The 15,525-nt window shown below is 37.1% G+C and overlaps 1 protein-coding gene across 2 annotated transcripts in view; it reads right to left on the bottom strand.

Moving 5' to 3' along the window:
- Nucleotides 1–2,331: 2,331 nt before the first annotated feature.
- Nucleotides 2,332–15,525, bottom strand: part of RAD23B (RAD23 nucleotide excision repair protein B) — a 45,324-nt gene continuing 32,130 nt past the window's right edge. Inside the window, exons 6-10 of one of the 2 annotated variants that reach the window (XM_075526858.1) lie at nt 13,186–13,307; nt 8,492–8,615; nt 7,212–7,339; nt 6,627–6,803; nt 2,332–4,767 (exon numbers count right to left, since the gene is read on the bottom strand). In XM_075526858.1, the coding sequence (XP_075382973.1) occupies nt 4,654–4,767; nt 6,627–6,803; nt 7,212–7,339; nt 8,492–8,615; nt 13,186–13,307 (665 nt within the window). In that variant the 3' untranslated portion in view covers nt 2,332–4,653. Of the gene's footprint in view, nt 4,768–6,626; nt 6,804–7,211; nt 7,340–8,491; nt 8,616–13,185; nt 13,314–15,525 lie in introns of both variants that reach the window. The other variant, XM_075526859.1, reaches the window with a different exon arrangement.

Genomic DNA, 15,525 nt, shown 5'->3' on the forward strand with positions numbered 1-15,525 from the left:
TTCAAAAGGTATTATTAGGACACGTTAAGGCTTATTACAGCATAATACAGCATTGTAAAACATTGTGATCTCCAGCAGTGCAGCAATGAAAAGAAACTGCAGCATCAGTGTCTTCAATTTCAAAATCTAAATACACAGAAGATGGCAGAATACTGCCTATGCACTAGGAGAAGCCCCATTCGTCAAATCTATTTTTCTTGCCACACTAGCTTCCAACAAGGTATTTCTCTCTCATTAAAAACACCACTTTATCTCTGCCACCTGACGACACGAGCACCAGATACAGTGCATCAAATGCATGACTTACAGCCTCACTTTGCATCAGTTAATGTGACTCTTCCCAAAAAAAGGCTAAGGCCTTATTGCTTCATGAGTGACCTTCTCAGTTCTTCTCACTTGCATTCTTAGCTTTTAACTAACCTCCCCTTTAAGCAGTGTAGGATATACAGTTCACAAGTGACAAAGCTGACTCTCTAATAAGCTTGTAAAGCAACAGAACCTTTCCAACAACTCTGAAGCAAAGCAAATTCTAAACTGAATTCTGAACACAAGGCTACCCTCATTGCTAGCAGCAGCCGACAAAGCCACCATTAAATGCTATTTACATGCCTCTCCCACAGATAGTCATGCCAAACAATTGTATTCAGCAATAACAGCTCTCCATTCTGCTATCCTGCATGTGAGTAAAATCATCACTCTTGCTCACAGCAAACTGAGGTTCAGTGTTTTACGAATGTCAATTTGCCACTGATTTTGAACGGCGACCTAGGCCCAGGAAGTGCCACAGACGCTAGTGTCTTCATAAAATGTGCTTTGATTAGAACTGGAGTGCAATTGTGTGTTATTAATATTTATTCTTCTTGCCTAGCCAGTAAGTATTTCTCACTACCAGGAAGGAGGAAAGAAGTTGAGTGCTAACAAGAACCAAGAAGGTTAATGTCCTTTTTTTCCTTGCAGATCATATTCTGTGAGGAAATATATAAATACAGCACTGGCACTTGACAATTAGAAGTCAGCAGCATCAGCCACAGCCTGCAGCCATAAATTCCAACCATCAGCAATGCTGATCAGTCATGTATTTTGTGGCAATTTAATAATTAAATTATTCCTGTATGTCATTTCATCACAGGTGGAATAAGCCTACTTTTCTGGATAGTTTAGTGAAGTCACAAAATTTTATAATTTGTGGCTTCATAACCATATAGCTAGTAGTTTCAAAATAATGTTTTTCAAAAGACAGTGTGTTGAACACTTTGTTGGCATCCCAAACCAGGTAAGGAAGAAGAACTAAAAATGCTACTGACAAAGATGTTCTCTCTTCACTCCCACCTTATTGCTTGCATTGAATTATATAGTATTTTCAAGTGCAGAAACTCTAGGTTTGTTTTGTGCGTAGACAGAGCTGGGCTTGAAAGAAATTAGCAAAAAAATTTAAACATTAACATGCCTGCCTCCAAATCTCTGTAAAACCAACTGAAATATCCAATGAAACCACAGGTGACAGATATGCTTACATTATTTGAGGACTTGGCTTTTGTGTCTCCCAGTTTCACTCATTCATGTGCATTCTTGAAGGAAAGCTCAATCCAACACTTCAAAATCAGAGCCACAGTTTGACTTCATGAGTGATTTTCTCACATTCCTAAAAAGTTCTCTTCGTGTGGTAAGAATAAAGCATATCATCAATCCAATCTCTTGGGTTTGAGCTAGATTCATAAGAGGATTCTGGACAAGGTTAATGCACCATAGCACTAAAATGAAGCTGTATAGAGGACATAAGAATAGACAACTATTGAATTAATATGACTTCAGATTAATTTTTTTAATCCCAATTAAAATTGCCTCATGAATAGCTTTTCACTAAGCAGATGCTTAGAAGTTTTACAATAAAGGTAAGGACTCCAGTACCAAAACTTAGGAAGAAATACTTGATTTTCTTAGCTACTGTTCACAAAGCCGTGAGGAGACTGCTCCCCAAATCCCTAAGAGATCTGCAGCAAACAAGCTGAAAAGCACTCGGTGCAGACAATTCCTGGTAGTACTTGGCAGAAAACGAGACACAGCATACCTAGGCAACTTACACAACTTGTTCAGGTCACACTTACCTTCTCAACACCATATGAGTTCCATATATTCTTCCCTTTTGGCAGCAACTACGAAGAGATACATGATTCTCCCTGGCAAGTATCCCACTATTGAACAGATAACAGTTTCTGCTAGCATATAAAGTCAGACACCTGTTATTCATCAGAAGTCACATAAACACTGTTCCACTGCTGAAAAATGGGAACAGAATTACTAGAAAGACTTCAACCACAGCAGCTATAAACCCCTCAGTCACTCAGTCACAAAGTTACAAATGACTAAAGCAAATAGCTTTTTTACAAAGACGAAGCTCAACAGTCTTTAATTCAAATACATTTATAAGTAAACATTTCAGAATCAAAATTGGAGGGAGTAGACTGAAACACCCACAGACATTCTTGCTTTACTCTCCATGCTCCTAGAGAAGGAATAGTTATTTCTGATAGTGGTTTGATCAGTACAGAAGACTCCCACAAACTAAAAGCTTTTGTCTTAGTCAGGTATTAGCTATGTAGTAAAGTACATTCAAGAAGTCCTTGTATCAATTTGGCATTTTTCAAGTACCTGGCAGCTGGTCCAAAAATAGCCCCTTTTTGCCTGCAGAGTGTTAAATCAAAATCCATTTCTTCCGGTCCATAAATATACTAAGAATCCTACTTAGCTGAAGTTTACTGGCTGACTCGGATATTAACGTTAACTTCTCTAAAATGAAAGCATTATGAAAAACTTATTTTCTATTTAGCAATATCACACCTCCTACTGATAGATTTGGGTTGTGCTACTGATCACTTAGACATTATACACCTATGAAATTTTAAAAGAATAAAATCTGAATAATTAAAATGCACACTATTTGGAAAAACATCACAGATGTCTAAGGATAGAAAGAAAAAGTAAAAGGCTTTAATATGTTTCACTATTTTGTGCAGATAATTATTTAACAGACTACAGCCAACCAATAAAGAAACAAAATACAAATACAAATGTTTCACTCTTTCTTGCTCTCTTTTCTCAAGACACTTGACTTGTACTTTGAGCTTAAGCAGTAGTTAAGTAGTTAATCCACTGATACACAACCTAAGCAGAAAATCATTTTTAGTTGTACCACTAAATCATTAATATCATTAGTGGTACAAAAGCTCAGTGCTGTACCACTAATAATATTTCTTGGTTATTGTAGAGATAAATTTGTAATCCAGGTAACTGGAGCACAACAGTAAAAACTTAAAATATCCCCAAGCTGTGTTCAGGAAATATTGCACATAATAGCTTTAGATTAAATTAGAATCTGGTTTCATTGCTAGCATTACAATGATGGGCAGAATTGTCTCTAAAAGTCAACGTATATTAAAAGAGAGACTGTTACATCTTATGATGACTAAACAAAATAAATGACAAGTAGGTACCAAGAAGTAAGATTCAAAACTCTATAACCAGAGCTCATTTTCAACAGAAAGGTATGAATGCAGATTCCTTTGGGTTGGAATAACTTGATTGTTTGCTTGATATCTGAAGTTATGAACTTCTCTTCCTCATAAAGTGAATAAATAAAGAAAAGTCCTTACTGAATAGAAATAGCTTGATTATTACAATCTACTCAAGAGCAACAGAATGCCAGTATCTTCAGATGTTTACAGCTGTATCATAGAAGCTGGTTCAACAAAGGTGGGAAGGTAAAATGTGATTTGATAAAGTCTCATTGCAGCGGACAAAAATTAAGCTTGCATTTTGTTTGCTGGCAGAAAAAGAATATTTACAAGAGCGCATATAACAAAACCAAACATGCAATCTATTGCTTTGAAAACTTTTACTGCAACATAACATTGAAGTGAACAGTAATTAGATATCTAGATAATTTTTCCCAAAGAGAAAAGATGTAAACAGGATAATAATTTTACCTGTATGTATATAGCTTCTCAGATCATTTGAGGGGGGCAGAGGAGGGGGTGGTGTTTCCCAATCATCAAGACACTTTTAACTGAAATGGGTTTTCATTTGGAAAAAAAAAAAAGCCAACATTGTTTTAATCCAGCATTAAACAAAATACTGTGCTTCTTGCGCTACTTTAACACATCTGAAAAAGCAAAATAACTACTCATATTTTGGCATTCATGTTAACATTTGCTCAGATCTTTTAGATTTCACAAAGCTGCTATCCAGTGTTGCCATGAGATAGAGATTGTAGAATCTAGATAGCACAGGCTACTTCCAATACCAATACTAAGTAGAAAGGAACATGAAAAGCAGGGCATTACACTACATTTCTGGAACTAGTACAGTAAGAGTGAAAACCTAGAAAAAGTTAACCTACAGTTTATAGAAGGAACTAATTATCTGCAGAAGCTGATTTTTGGTTGAATATTATTTTACACTGTGATTTTCTGCATCTGCCAATTCAAAGCAGACGTACTTGCTGCTTTCTTTGCTTTGTTTTCTACATTCTCTTCTCTCCCCCTCCCCATATACCATACACAAAGCATTTTGAATATAAGCCCAAATATCCCAGACAATCCAGTGAACAAAGTTAGTGTAATGCACTGGTGTGAGGTGTGAAATAAAAAGTGTCTCTCAATCTTCATCAAAGTTCTGTTGTAGAAGAAAGTTGGCAGCCAAGTTTTCATTCTTCTCACAAGCAAAATATGCCTGTATCACAAGTCCTTCAGGAAATCCTAATGCCTTTAACTGAAGAAAAGAAATAGATTTAGAAAGTACATTTTGTATATTAAGCTTCTTTGTATGTCTAGTATCTTGAGATGCCACTTAAGCAATTACTGCCTTCTTGAAACAAACATTGCTGCCTAGCTCAATACAGCCTTTAGTGAGCAAAGAACAAGAAGGTATTGACTCTGTCTTTAGTAAACAGAATTCTCACTTGAAAAAGTGGTTTGAATGAGTCTAATGAAGCACCATAAAACATGTCACTTTTCTTTCACTGTAAGTCACTAAAACAGACTTGGGTCACAGTAATGTCAAGAAGTAACAGCACATTGCACTGCTGTAGAAAAAAAAACTTCAGACAACGCCCATTTTAAACTACTAATTATACAAAGCTCAGGATTTTTAACAGAAGTTGCCTGGAACAAAAGCTCCCAGCCTGTGATCACTAGTGGGTAGCCCAACACATCACATTAAGCCATACTTTCAATTGTTCCAACTGGACTTTCACTTTTTAAAAAACTGACTACACATTGCAACCATGAGAAGCAAGTTGAGAGTAATCTGTTTTTCAGAAGTCAAGGAACTAATTAATGTCTGGGACACAATGACAACAGGGGATGAGAATACTCGAGAAGAGTTTATTACTGTCCCAAGGGAAATGGGTTTAGCCTGCACTTGAAGACATACAGCAAACCAATCTTTGTTTTAGCCAAAGGCAAGTACATACAACCATTTGGAGATTTTCTTAAAATCCCCACAGCACCTGCAAGGCATTTGACATATAGGGCAGATCAAATCTCTGTGAGAAACTATGTCCTGTTATCCTTATCAACCATTCTTAGATTTAATTTCATGCTTACAAACAGCATGAACGTGTCAGCTATAATACTAGGACACCTAAATTTTGAGGTGTGTCTTTCATGGAAAGGGGAAGAAGCGTACAGCTCTCTGTTGGGTTTTGGCACAGGTTGTAGAGCTAATGCTCTACTGCATAAAATGGTTTTAAAAGGAAATGCAGCAGACTAGAGAGGATGATCTGTGAACAAGTACATGGACAAACAGTTTTATTAGACTAATTTTATTAACTGTCAATTTCCTTGAGATCTAGAGAATTGACACCTATATTAAAATTGTTCTTTTCTGATGATCCTTACATAACCTTTTGCTTTGCCAGTTGAAAAACGTTGTCTTTGATATACAAAAACACTACCACAGTATGACATATGTCTTTGCAATTTGTTCTAAGAAAAATCTCTGAGGCATTGCCATCTATGCAAATTCGTATTTAGTCAGTGTTACACACAGTATTTATGAATGCAATATAACACCCCCAAGTATGTTTTATAGACATGTTTACCTGTATTTTTAGAAAGTTATAATTAACTAATTCTCATGGATAGACAAATAACTGGGTTAAGTAGCAACTTCAACTCATCTACTTAATTATGAGAGCTCTTACTATCCAAGTACTTTGCAAACAGTGCTCATGCAGACACACCTTTGTACCGGGAAACCTATCACAGCATGATCTAGAGCAGTACTGTCTGAGGCTTTTGCCAGAGGAATTACTGCCCGAGTTCCCATTCCTGAGGGAAACCCTTTCAATTTTCAATTATTACAGACAGCCTCTGATCACTTAAAAGGCTCTGCATCTTCTCAGTAAGGCTGATTCAAGAGATTTTAGACTCAATTGCTATAAAGCAAGAAGAGATGTGATTTGAAACAAGACTACAACAGCTATGAAATATCAAATATAAAATATCAAAAATTATGCAGAACTACTGAGCAAGAACAAAGTTTAAGTTAAGGCACGTCTTAAGCATGCACCAGAGTCAACACCCTACAGCAACAGCCAAGCAACATTTCAAAGAAGAAGGGCTCACCCTTTCTATAGCTTCTTTTTCCTGAGGTGTTACTTGAATGTAGTTCATATGACCATTTCCAGCTTCTGCTGCTCCTCCAGTGCTGGCACCATCATCACTGCCACTTAAACCTTGGTGAGACTCTAGAACTGGCTCATTCAACATATGAATAAAATGTTCCTGGTGTTGGCTTATTTGCTGTGATGCATGGGAGAAAAAAATAAATAAATAAATTGAAATAAAGCATGTTTAAGCCTGCCAAAAGGCAAGTAAGAATATTTACTTCCAGTGAATTAAGTAGTCAAAATAATGTGTAAAAAGCACTGAGAGAAAAATGATTAAATCTAACCATAAGAAATGCAATTTCTTGTTTCAGTTCAATTGCAGTGACCCTTCCCTCTTCCTGATGCCCTTTGCACCTCTTATAGACTCAGACTCATTTCTAATGTCATAGAAAATATGTTCTGTACAGCAACAGCTGCTGAAAAGCCAACAATATAATGTCGTAACTGCTAGTAACACACTATCCCAGTTAACATCAACATAGGCCTTTCTTGTAAAGCGAAATCAAAATTAGCAGCATTATTTTATTGTTTTAAGATTCACCTGCAGTAGCTGAGGGTTCTCCCGTCCAATCTGCTGTAGCAAAGCTGGTAACAGAGAAGGATTTTGCTGAATAATTTGTCTCATCTGCTGGAACTGAGGCTGATTTCGTAAAAACTCAAGTGGATGTCCTGAAAAATCAATGAGATAACATGTTTTTTTAAAAGTTACCAACATTCTTAATAAAATACATACCTACACTATAACTGTAGATAGAAACAGGATGTTAAAGTGGACAATACACACTTCACTGACGAACAGAAGAGCCTGCTTCCCACACTAACTTACTCTGGCTTTAAGCAAGAGTTCTTTATACTAAGGTTAAACAATGCATTTTCTTTTCACCCAGCCTTCTCTTAAGATCCAACAGCCTTCTGTCCTTGATCTCCAGCACTTTTCTCTTTATGTTTCATCTCTGAGTAACCTCATTCAGAGACACCTACCCAGCCTACTGTCTTGTCTCTATGCCTACAACAGAGTTCTCTACCTCCTGCAATAGGTCAGTTCTGTCCTTCTCAAGTGAGTCTTGCCTTCCCATATATCCTATACTGTTAGATAATGCCTTGAATGCAGCAGTGTCTAAAGTGCTCTGAAATATCCCATTCCCCCCATTCTCTCTTTACGGATGATGTCACATGTGCCTGTCACTACTACCTGTATGTTTAACATTCTGGCCTCTATGAAGGCTTACATCTTGAACGCCATCTCTGCCACAGCCTAAAACAGACCTTTCCTACTCCTTGACTATGCTCCTTTCATGTATTTATTTCCCTTTAAGACAGAGTTCTCTTCAGCAGGCACCAACCACTCTGTCCATGTGCTGCACTGCTGAGTGAGGAGTCCTAGATCATGGACAGGTCTCTCAGGTGCTACACCTTGCAGCCTTATGGCAGGTTTCTTCCTTGACAGTTCAACTTCCAAGCAGTAAATGCATTAATATAATCCCTGTCGACAGTTAGTTAGCCACAGAAATAGGAAGCCACAGTTTTAAGTGAGAGAAAACACAACCCCCTCCACAGTCTTACATTTAAATCCAGAATACTGAATCAAAGGAACTGTGCAAGTTCACAGCATTTTTATAAACTTCATGTTTTATTCCAGATATATCCACATACAACAAGCCATTTGTTCCAAGCAAGTACTACACTTGGAATTTCCATGTTACAGCTCTTACCCAATTCACTTTGATCAGTTCACAAGCACCAGGAACTTAAAATTCACTGAAGTAGAGAATGCTTAAGTGCATGTGTTTATCCCATCCTCTCAAATATAACCTTTCTTACCTCCTAATGAACTAGTACTCGTAGATACAGTTGCTACTGCTGCTGCCGCTGCTGAAGACTCAGAGGCACCAGTGCTTCCTGCTTCAGGGGCTTCAGCCGCAGCCTGATTATCTCCAGGTATACCCTAAAGCCACAGTTCACATAATTACCTACAGAATGCTAAAGGATACTTGTTTTACTGCATGTATTATTTAGATTTCAGAGTGAAGGAAAACACATTAATGCTTTCGCTGCAAATACAAAGCAAGATGCTGTGGTAGGTATGCATTTACAACTGGAAGAGAATACTGTGAAAAGAGGAATTTATTTTTTTACAAGAAAAATATGTGGTTTGTATAGCGAGGTAGTAAAGCATGCACTGCATCAGTTTAAAATACATTTTACTTCATAAACAAATACTTGCTTTGAATGCTGTTCTAAGATATTTGATATGAGTGAAAAAGTTAAACTAAATATACAGTTACAATATGTTAGTGTTATGCAAATAAAGTTACATTACGGCAACAGAATTGTAGTACACTATGCTAACAGTGAGATTATAGATGCCATACAATCTGGCAAGAAATTAATAAGAGATAGAAGAACATGGCTCTTTGGACCTCTATCCTCAATGCAACAGCCTGACAACTGTCATTTACTGTATCTTAAGTGTGAAAAGGCCTGTATGTTATCAAATTTTAGCAGCTTAAAAAAACTAGTTAACTTGCATTTTGTTTATTTTCCATGTGCAAACAACTTTATATAGGATCTAATTGCTCAGGGGGATGAAACTGACAAATCTAAAAAAGAACAATTATAGTAAGTTAGAATGTGGGTTATACAACCAAGACAGACCTAACTCTATTACTTTTCTCCTGCATGGGAATCCTTCAAAATTCCCACCCTAACCATGCTTTCTGCACTGCCACTGAACTCCTGCACCAAATTTGTCCTTTTCATCCTCCTCCCTGAAGCCTAGAAACTTAGGCAGTTTGGCATGGGACAGATACCGAGAAAGATTCCTATATGACTACAAGCCCTGGTGGTACAGGCAAGGGAAATTACCTGACAAGAACCCAAAACAGGCAGACTCCATGGAGCAGTAAACCTCCTTATACACACAGAGTAACAGTGGGGGGGGAGCTATGTTAAACCAAACCCCAAAGGGGCAAGACTACACAAGATCCTTTACCTCACAACACTCATTTTCCAGGGCATCAAAAAATTCTGGTTTTCTGCAGTCTTCCAGAATATTCAATCCAGATAAATCTGAGAAGGCAGCAGCACTGGTATAACTGAATATATTTCACCTGCCTTAAATGAAGAAGGCACCCTTCAGTTTGGGATCCACAAAGCGTAAGGAACAGGGTGGGCAGAAAGAATCACAGAACTTCAGTGTAACCAGACAATGAAGAGGTTTGGCAAACCTACCACAGAAATCACTGGTAGGTAATGTAGATTAAAAATCCTGCTATAACATGTTCTTCAGATGATATGTTCATGACTATAGATGAACAAAAAGGACAAATACACAGCTAATATAAAGGCCACATGTAGAAAGGAAGAACTGGACAGAGCTCCAGGCAAAACTTTGCCTTACCTGTGAGATAAGAAGCACATCAAAGTATAAATCATCTAACTATCAAGTCCCCGTTTAATCCGCTCAGAGGAATAAATGCAAGTTTTCCCTGTCACACACTTCATTACCATTATATGGCTAGGTTAGCTTGCTACACATCCCTCCCTCCACAGAGGGGGAAGAAAATTCCATTCATGACATAATTCTGAGGTAACTCTCTCTTATCAGTGCCTTACAGAGCACTGCTTAATACCTTTTCCCATCAAATCAGTCATTTCTAGGAAGCTAAGTATAATGTAGGAACTTGGGTTGATCTTATGAAATTACTGGTTGATTTCACCTATTTACAGGCATCTGTTGTCACTGCAATCTCTGCCCAGATGAAACAGCATATGCTTGTTTAAACCTTAAGTTTACTCTTGAATGGAAGCACTCTGGAAACTAGTCCAACCAAATTTACTTAGAAATGATTTGTCATCTTGAACATCATCTTAATTTTCAAATATAAGCTTGAAGTATCAGTCTCCAAATAACCAAGACTGTGTGCAATTGTAATCAGACAAAACTAGTGAGGTGTATGCATCTTGTTCATACAGCTATCGAACAGAATAAAGCATAATATCAATTCACATACAATTAATTTTTAATGTAAACATTGCTTGAACAGCAGAAAGGCCATTTTTGCCTTATGGTGGATTAAACAATTGTTTACTGTTTAATTGAGCACCAGAGCAGTTTTTAGCTGACATTGTTCTCCACAGGATAATAATCACATCAGGTCCAGCCCAAGGAACGTATACATTTAGAACAGAATAGTTCCAGTTGGAAGGGACCTACAACAATAATCTAGTCCAACTGCTTGACCACTCCAGGGCTGACCAAAAGTTAAAGCATGTTATTAAGGGCATTATACAAATGCCTTAAACACTTGACAGACATGGGCATCGACCATCTCTCTAGGAAGCCTGTTCAGTGTTTGACTACCCTCACGGTAAAAAAATGTTTCCTAAAAATTTCCAAACTAAGAGGTCGTAACCAATGGTCTAGTTGTTGGAGGAAAGACAGGACTACTTCCTAATTAAGGGTTAGGAAATCCTTGGGTCAAAAAGAGATCTGAATCTAAATGCCTCCAAAGATGAGTCTGAGGCATAGAAAAAGGAACAGCATCATTTGGAATTGAGACCTCCTTCCATGACCACAGCTCAAGGACATAGGATTACATCTAGATCCTCAGCCATGAAGCCATGACAACTGAACAGCTTGTCATCTGAACCATGGACAACAAGTGGAATCTTCAGGGCTCATTTAAGGAACAGCTACACTTTAAGCATAGGTACTCTCTTGACATTTTCTTTCCAACACTTTACAGGCACCTTTGGTGTACTGATTCTTTAAACTGGGACAGTGGTATATAAACTTGCAGCTCTCAAAATCCTAATCCTGCCCTGTAGATTATACAAAAGATAACACTGATGATGGTTTGGAGGCAGAGGGTCAAAGAACAGTGTCATCAATGGACCGGTATTAACTAAAGAGAAGCTTTTTCTGATGTAGCAGGATGGTAAGGAACATATTTAGACCCCAGCAGATCAAGAACAGTTAGAAAGACCATTTGCAGCAACAGAATTCTTCTAGAAGGACAACAGAAGTCTCCCAGCTAGTATGGTCTCTAAGAGCAATACTGTTCCTCCCCACTCCTTTTTCCAGCAGGAAGAAGAGGAAGAACAAAGAGCAGATATTCTCAGTAAAGGATAACATGAAAGAGAAAGGGACCAGCTTATATAACAGAAGGACTCATTTGAGTGTACAACCACTGCACACTCTACATGATTGGCACCCGCACAGCAAGCCCAATGCTTACAGGCGGCACTGGATTTATGGTATAAGTGCAGACTAAATGAACAGTAAAATCAACATTTTTAAGGCATGAAAACCAAACGTTTGAGATTGCAGACTTATGGCAGATAGATGGGAGCCACTGCATTTGCCCTTAGGGCAAGACGATATTTATCACCTTCCACTGGCCTAATACTAGAAGAGAACTGAACTTTTTACATTCATGTACTCAAAACATTTGTTATCTGCTTAAAAACTGCAGGTTACAAAGTCTTGGAATCATTAATGTAAGTAGCAAGCACGCCAGTGACTTGTAGTTGTAACTAATGAAGAAAAACTTCATTAACAAAAGGAAAGTTTTATAACTGGAGGTAAAGATGACAGTTTTCTTACGAATCTATCAGAAATTCAATCCGCATACATTTTGCAAGGACTGGTTGAAGACATCTGGCTTCAAGATTTTAATAAAGTTCATATTGGGAACAAGAGAAATCACATCAGGGAAAAAATGGTACGCTAGAGTGAAAACTAAATGCACTGGAAATACTGATTAAGCAACAAGCTCCCAGACAGATTCTCTGGTGGTTACAATTCACCTGTCAGATTAAGGTATACAATGAGAAGTAATACAAAAAGCCCCTAAAACAACTCACAAGTTTTCCATTAAAGTGAACCTCCTCTTCTATTTCCTCTCACACCAATGAAGTTCATTTCACCCTTCAAACTATATTTATCAAATGAGAAATTGTTTCTTCTCCAAAACACTGCTTAAATTAAAACACCAGTTAAATTAAGTACACTTCAAAAAACCCTCAAACCTTTCTGTTTGGAAAGTATATTATTAAGAACACTGTGCATTATTAGTAAAAACAATGAACTGGAAGTTAAGAAAAGCACTTTTGTGATGTTATAGATACTAATACAAAAATAGAGCTAATGCTGTCACTAAGATGTGACACAAAATCATTCCTTGAGCCAGCCATTGGCAGTTAAAACTATCACCGTAACTGGACATACTTTACATACATACACACACAAATCAACAAAGAATAAAAGCAAAGAAGTGACAGAGGTAGTTAGGGATGACTTCAGTATTTCCTAGAATACATTATAACCCTCAAAATCTGAATCTCAGCCTTCCAGATGCTCTCCTTAGAGATGTTGTTCCTCTATGAACACGTACTACTCTCACTGATGGGATAATATTCAAAATAACAAGTAAATCAAAGTTAAAATTATTCTTTAGTGAGGACAAAATAAAAAGTGAAAGAACAAGGTGTAGGTAAAATAAACTGCTCACCATTAAAAGGTATTCCACCGCTCTGTCAGGATTGTTGAAGCTGGCCCTCAGTGCCGCGATTACGTGCTCTCGTTCATAGCCCATTGACATGATCTCAGTCACCATATTCTCATAGGACTGACCTGTCACTAGAAGTAACATGACCACCATTTTAAGGGAATAAGGCAAAAAATGCACAAAAAAGTTTCAATGGATAAATTCATTTCTACCCAAATTTGACTCGTTCATTGAAGAGTAAAGAATAGCTCATATTAAACTTGCCATGGTTCTGTTGCTTTAACTCCAAATATATTCTGGTGGTTTCATTATGCATTTGATTGGAATAGTAAATGGGAATGAACACAATGCAAACTTCTATTGAAAAAAGCAGCACTTGTGATACTTCTGTACTCGTAACTGAAATAATATTCCCTTTCTATGCTTTCATCCAAGGTCAAGGGCATCCTCAAAACTAATATCAATTCCTGATGTAATCAAGAAAATCCTCCTGCAGTGTAAGTTTGGAAGTTAAACTTTCTAGGCAGAAATCTGCCTGTCAAACTGTTAGCCATTGAGGTTTTTCCAAATAAAGACTTTACATTATGCTGTGGTTAGAGAGATGACAAATAGTGATGACCAAGTTACAACTGTGTATTGCAACATGCTGGTGATGAGGATCAAAGTCATTTAATCAACTTAACATGGACCAACTCAAGTCAGGCAGAAGACTTAAAGTTATATCTAGGAAAGTCACTCAAGACCTCAATGAGGGTGTGCGAGAAAAAGTTACCTCATTTAATTCATGTATATTTGACTAGACATCCATCACATCAAATCCCCCACCTCTTACAGTATAAATGGACTAAAACTGGCCCACACCTGCAGCCATCAAGACAAAAGAGTACACACACTACATATGGAGAATTTTAAGGACAACTGATCATTACACTAATGGTATCGTAGGGAAAATTATTATCTCTTTTCATAATCCATTTTATTTCCCTTCCATAAAAGCAGACAGCAGGTTTAACAATTCAAAAAAATAACTATTATATTATAAATTGTAATTCAGCAATTGTAATTGACCTTAAAGGTTATCTTCCCATGCAAAAACAGGAAAAAAAAAAACCAAACCCAGGCATTACAATACCATTTCCTTCCTTGGATAAAGGTATTCCTGATCTCAGTGGAACCTCACTACTGACTCTGTAACACTACCAAGTTAGTGGCAGGAGAGTTAAATAATTAAGTCACCATAAAAATCAACAGATGAAAAAATGTAGAGGAAACAAATACTGCTAGAGCTACTATGTTAAGACAAGTAAGTCACAATTAAAAGAACCAAAGAGAATATCAAGTTTTATTCCCTTAGGAAGAAGGTGTTCAACTCAAGCCAACATTAACACAACCACATTGCTTGATTTTTAAAGAATGCTTCTAACTGATCACTGGATGTATGACTGAGGGCAATATACTCAAGAACAAATAATAAAACAGCCCTAGCCCAAGGATACTTGTGCATTATCCATGAAGATAAGTAATGCATTTATGACTCTTGACTAATTTGAGCACTTATTGTTCAGATTTCAAAAGAATAGTGCCAACCTGAGTTTAAGGAATGGTAAGTTCATGTCTTCATATACAACTACAAGATCAATCATTTTACATCTGTCTTCATTTTTTTAAAGACATAAAAAAAAATCACCTAAACTTCGCTCTCAAGATACACATTTCTGTACATATCTCCAGAGAAGCAAAATTCCAAGCCAACTATTGTCCCAACACAATAATTTTGCTAAACTTACTGCTCATGTTCTTTCTTACACAGCACTAGTTTACCCTTAGTATTGCTAAAAACCTAATTGAGGTAAACAACAGACAGAACACCTTTTGATCTCATTAGTTACTACTTATACATTTCTGTAGTACTCTTTCAATATAAGCTAGGTAGAGACTAGAACAGTATGACAGATTTAGTACAGAAGAAAAAAAGATGCAATAAGGTCGACTTGCTCTGGATGGTCTGCTACATAAGCCATAATTAAAAGCCAAAGAAGGAAACAGAATTACTGTGAATTTAGGCACATGTACTCCATATACAGTCTACTGACACAAGTCGTGCAAAAGTAAGACCAAGAGTAATAATTCAAGAATTGCACACCAGCAATGTCATGATATATAGAATCAGGCCTATCTCTACGTAGTGCTACTGGGAATGTTTGTGAGGTCAATGCTGAAGTGATTCTGATCTTTGCTTTTGTCTTCCAAATAACATTTTAAAGCTGGATTAACTTTCAAATCCAGTTCATCACATTCCCCACAATAATTGTTGTCCCATGCCCTAAAGAAAGCTTAGGCTGC

Source organism: Mycteria americana, chromosome Z (assembly GCF_035582795.1).
Source record: "Mycteria americana isolate JAX WOST 10 ecotype Jacksonville Zoo and Gardens chromosome Z, USCA_MyAme_1.0, whole genome shotgun sequence".
In the NCBI taxonomy this organism is placed as follows: Eukaryota; Metazoa; Chordata; class Aves; order Ciconiiformes; family Ciconiidae; genus Mycteria; species Mycteria americana.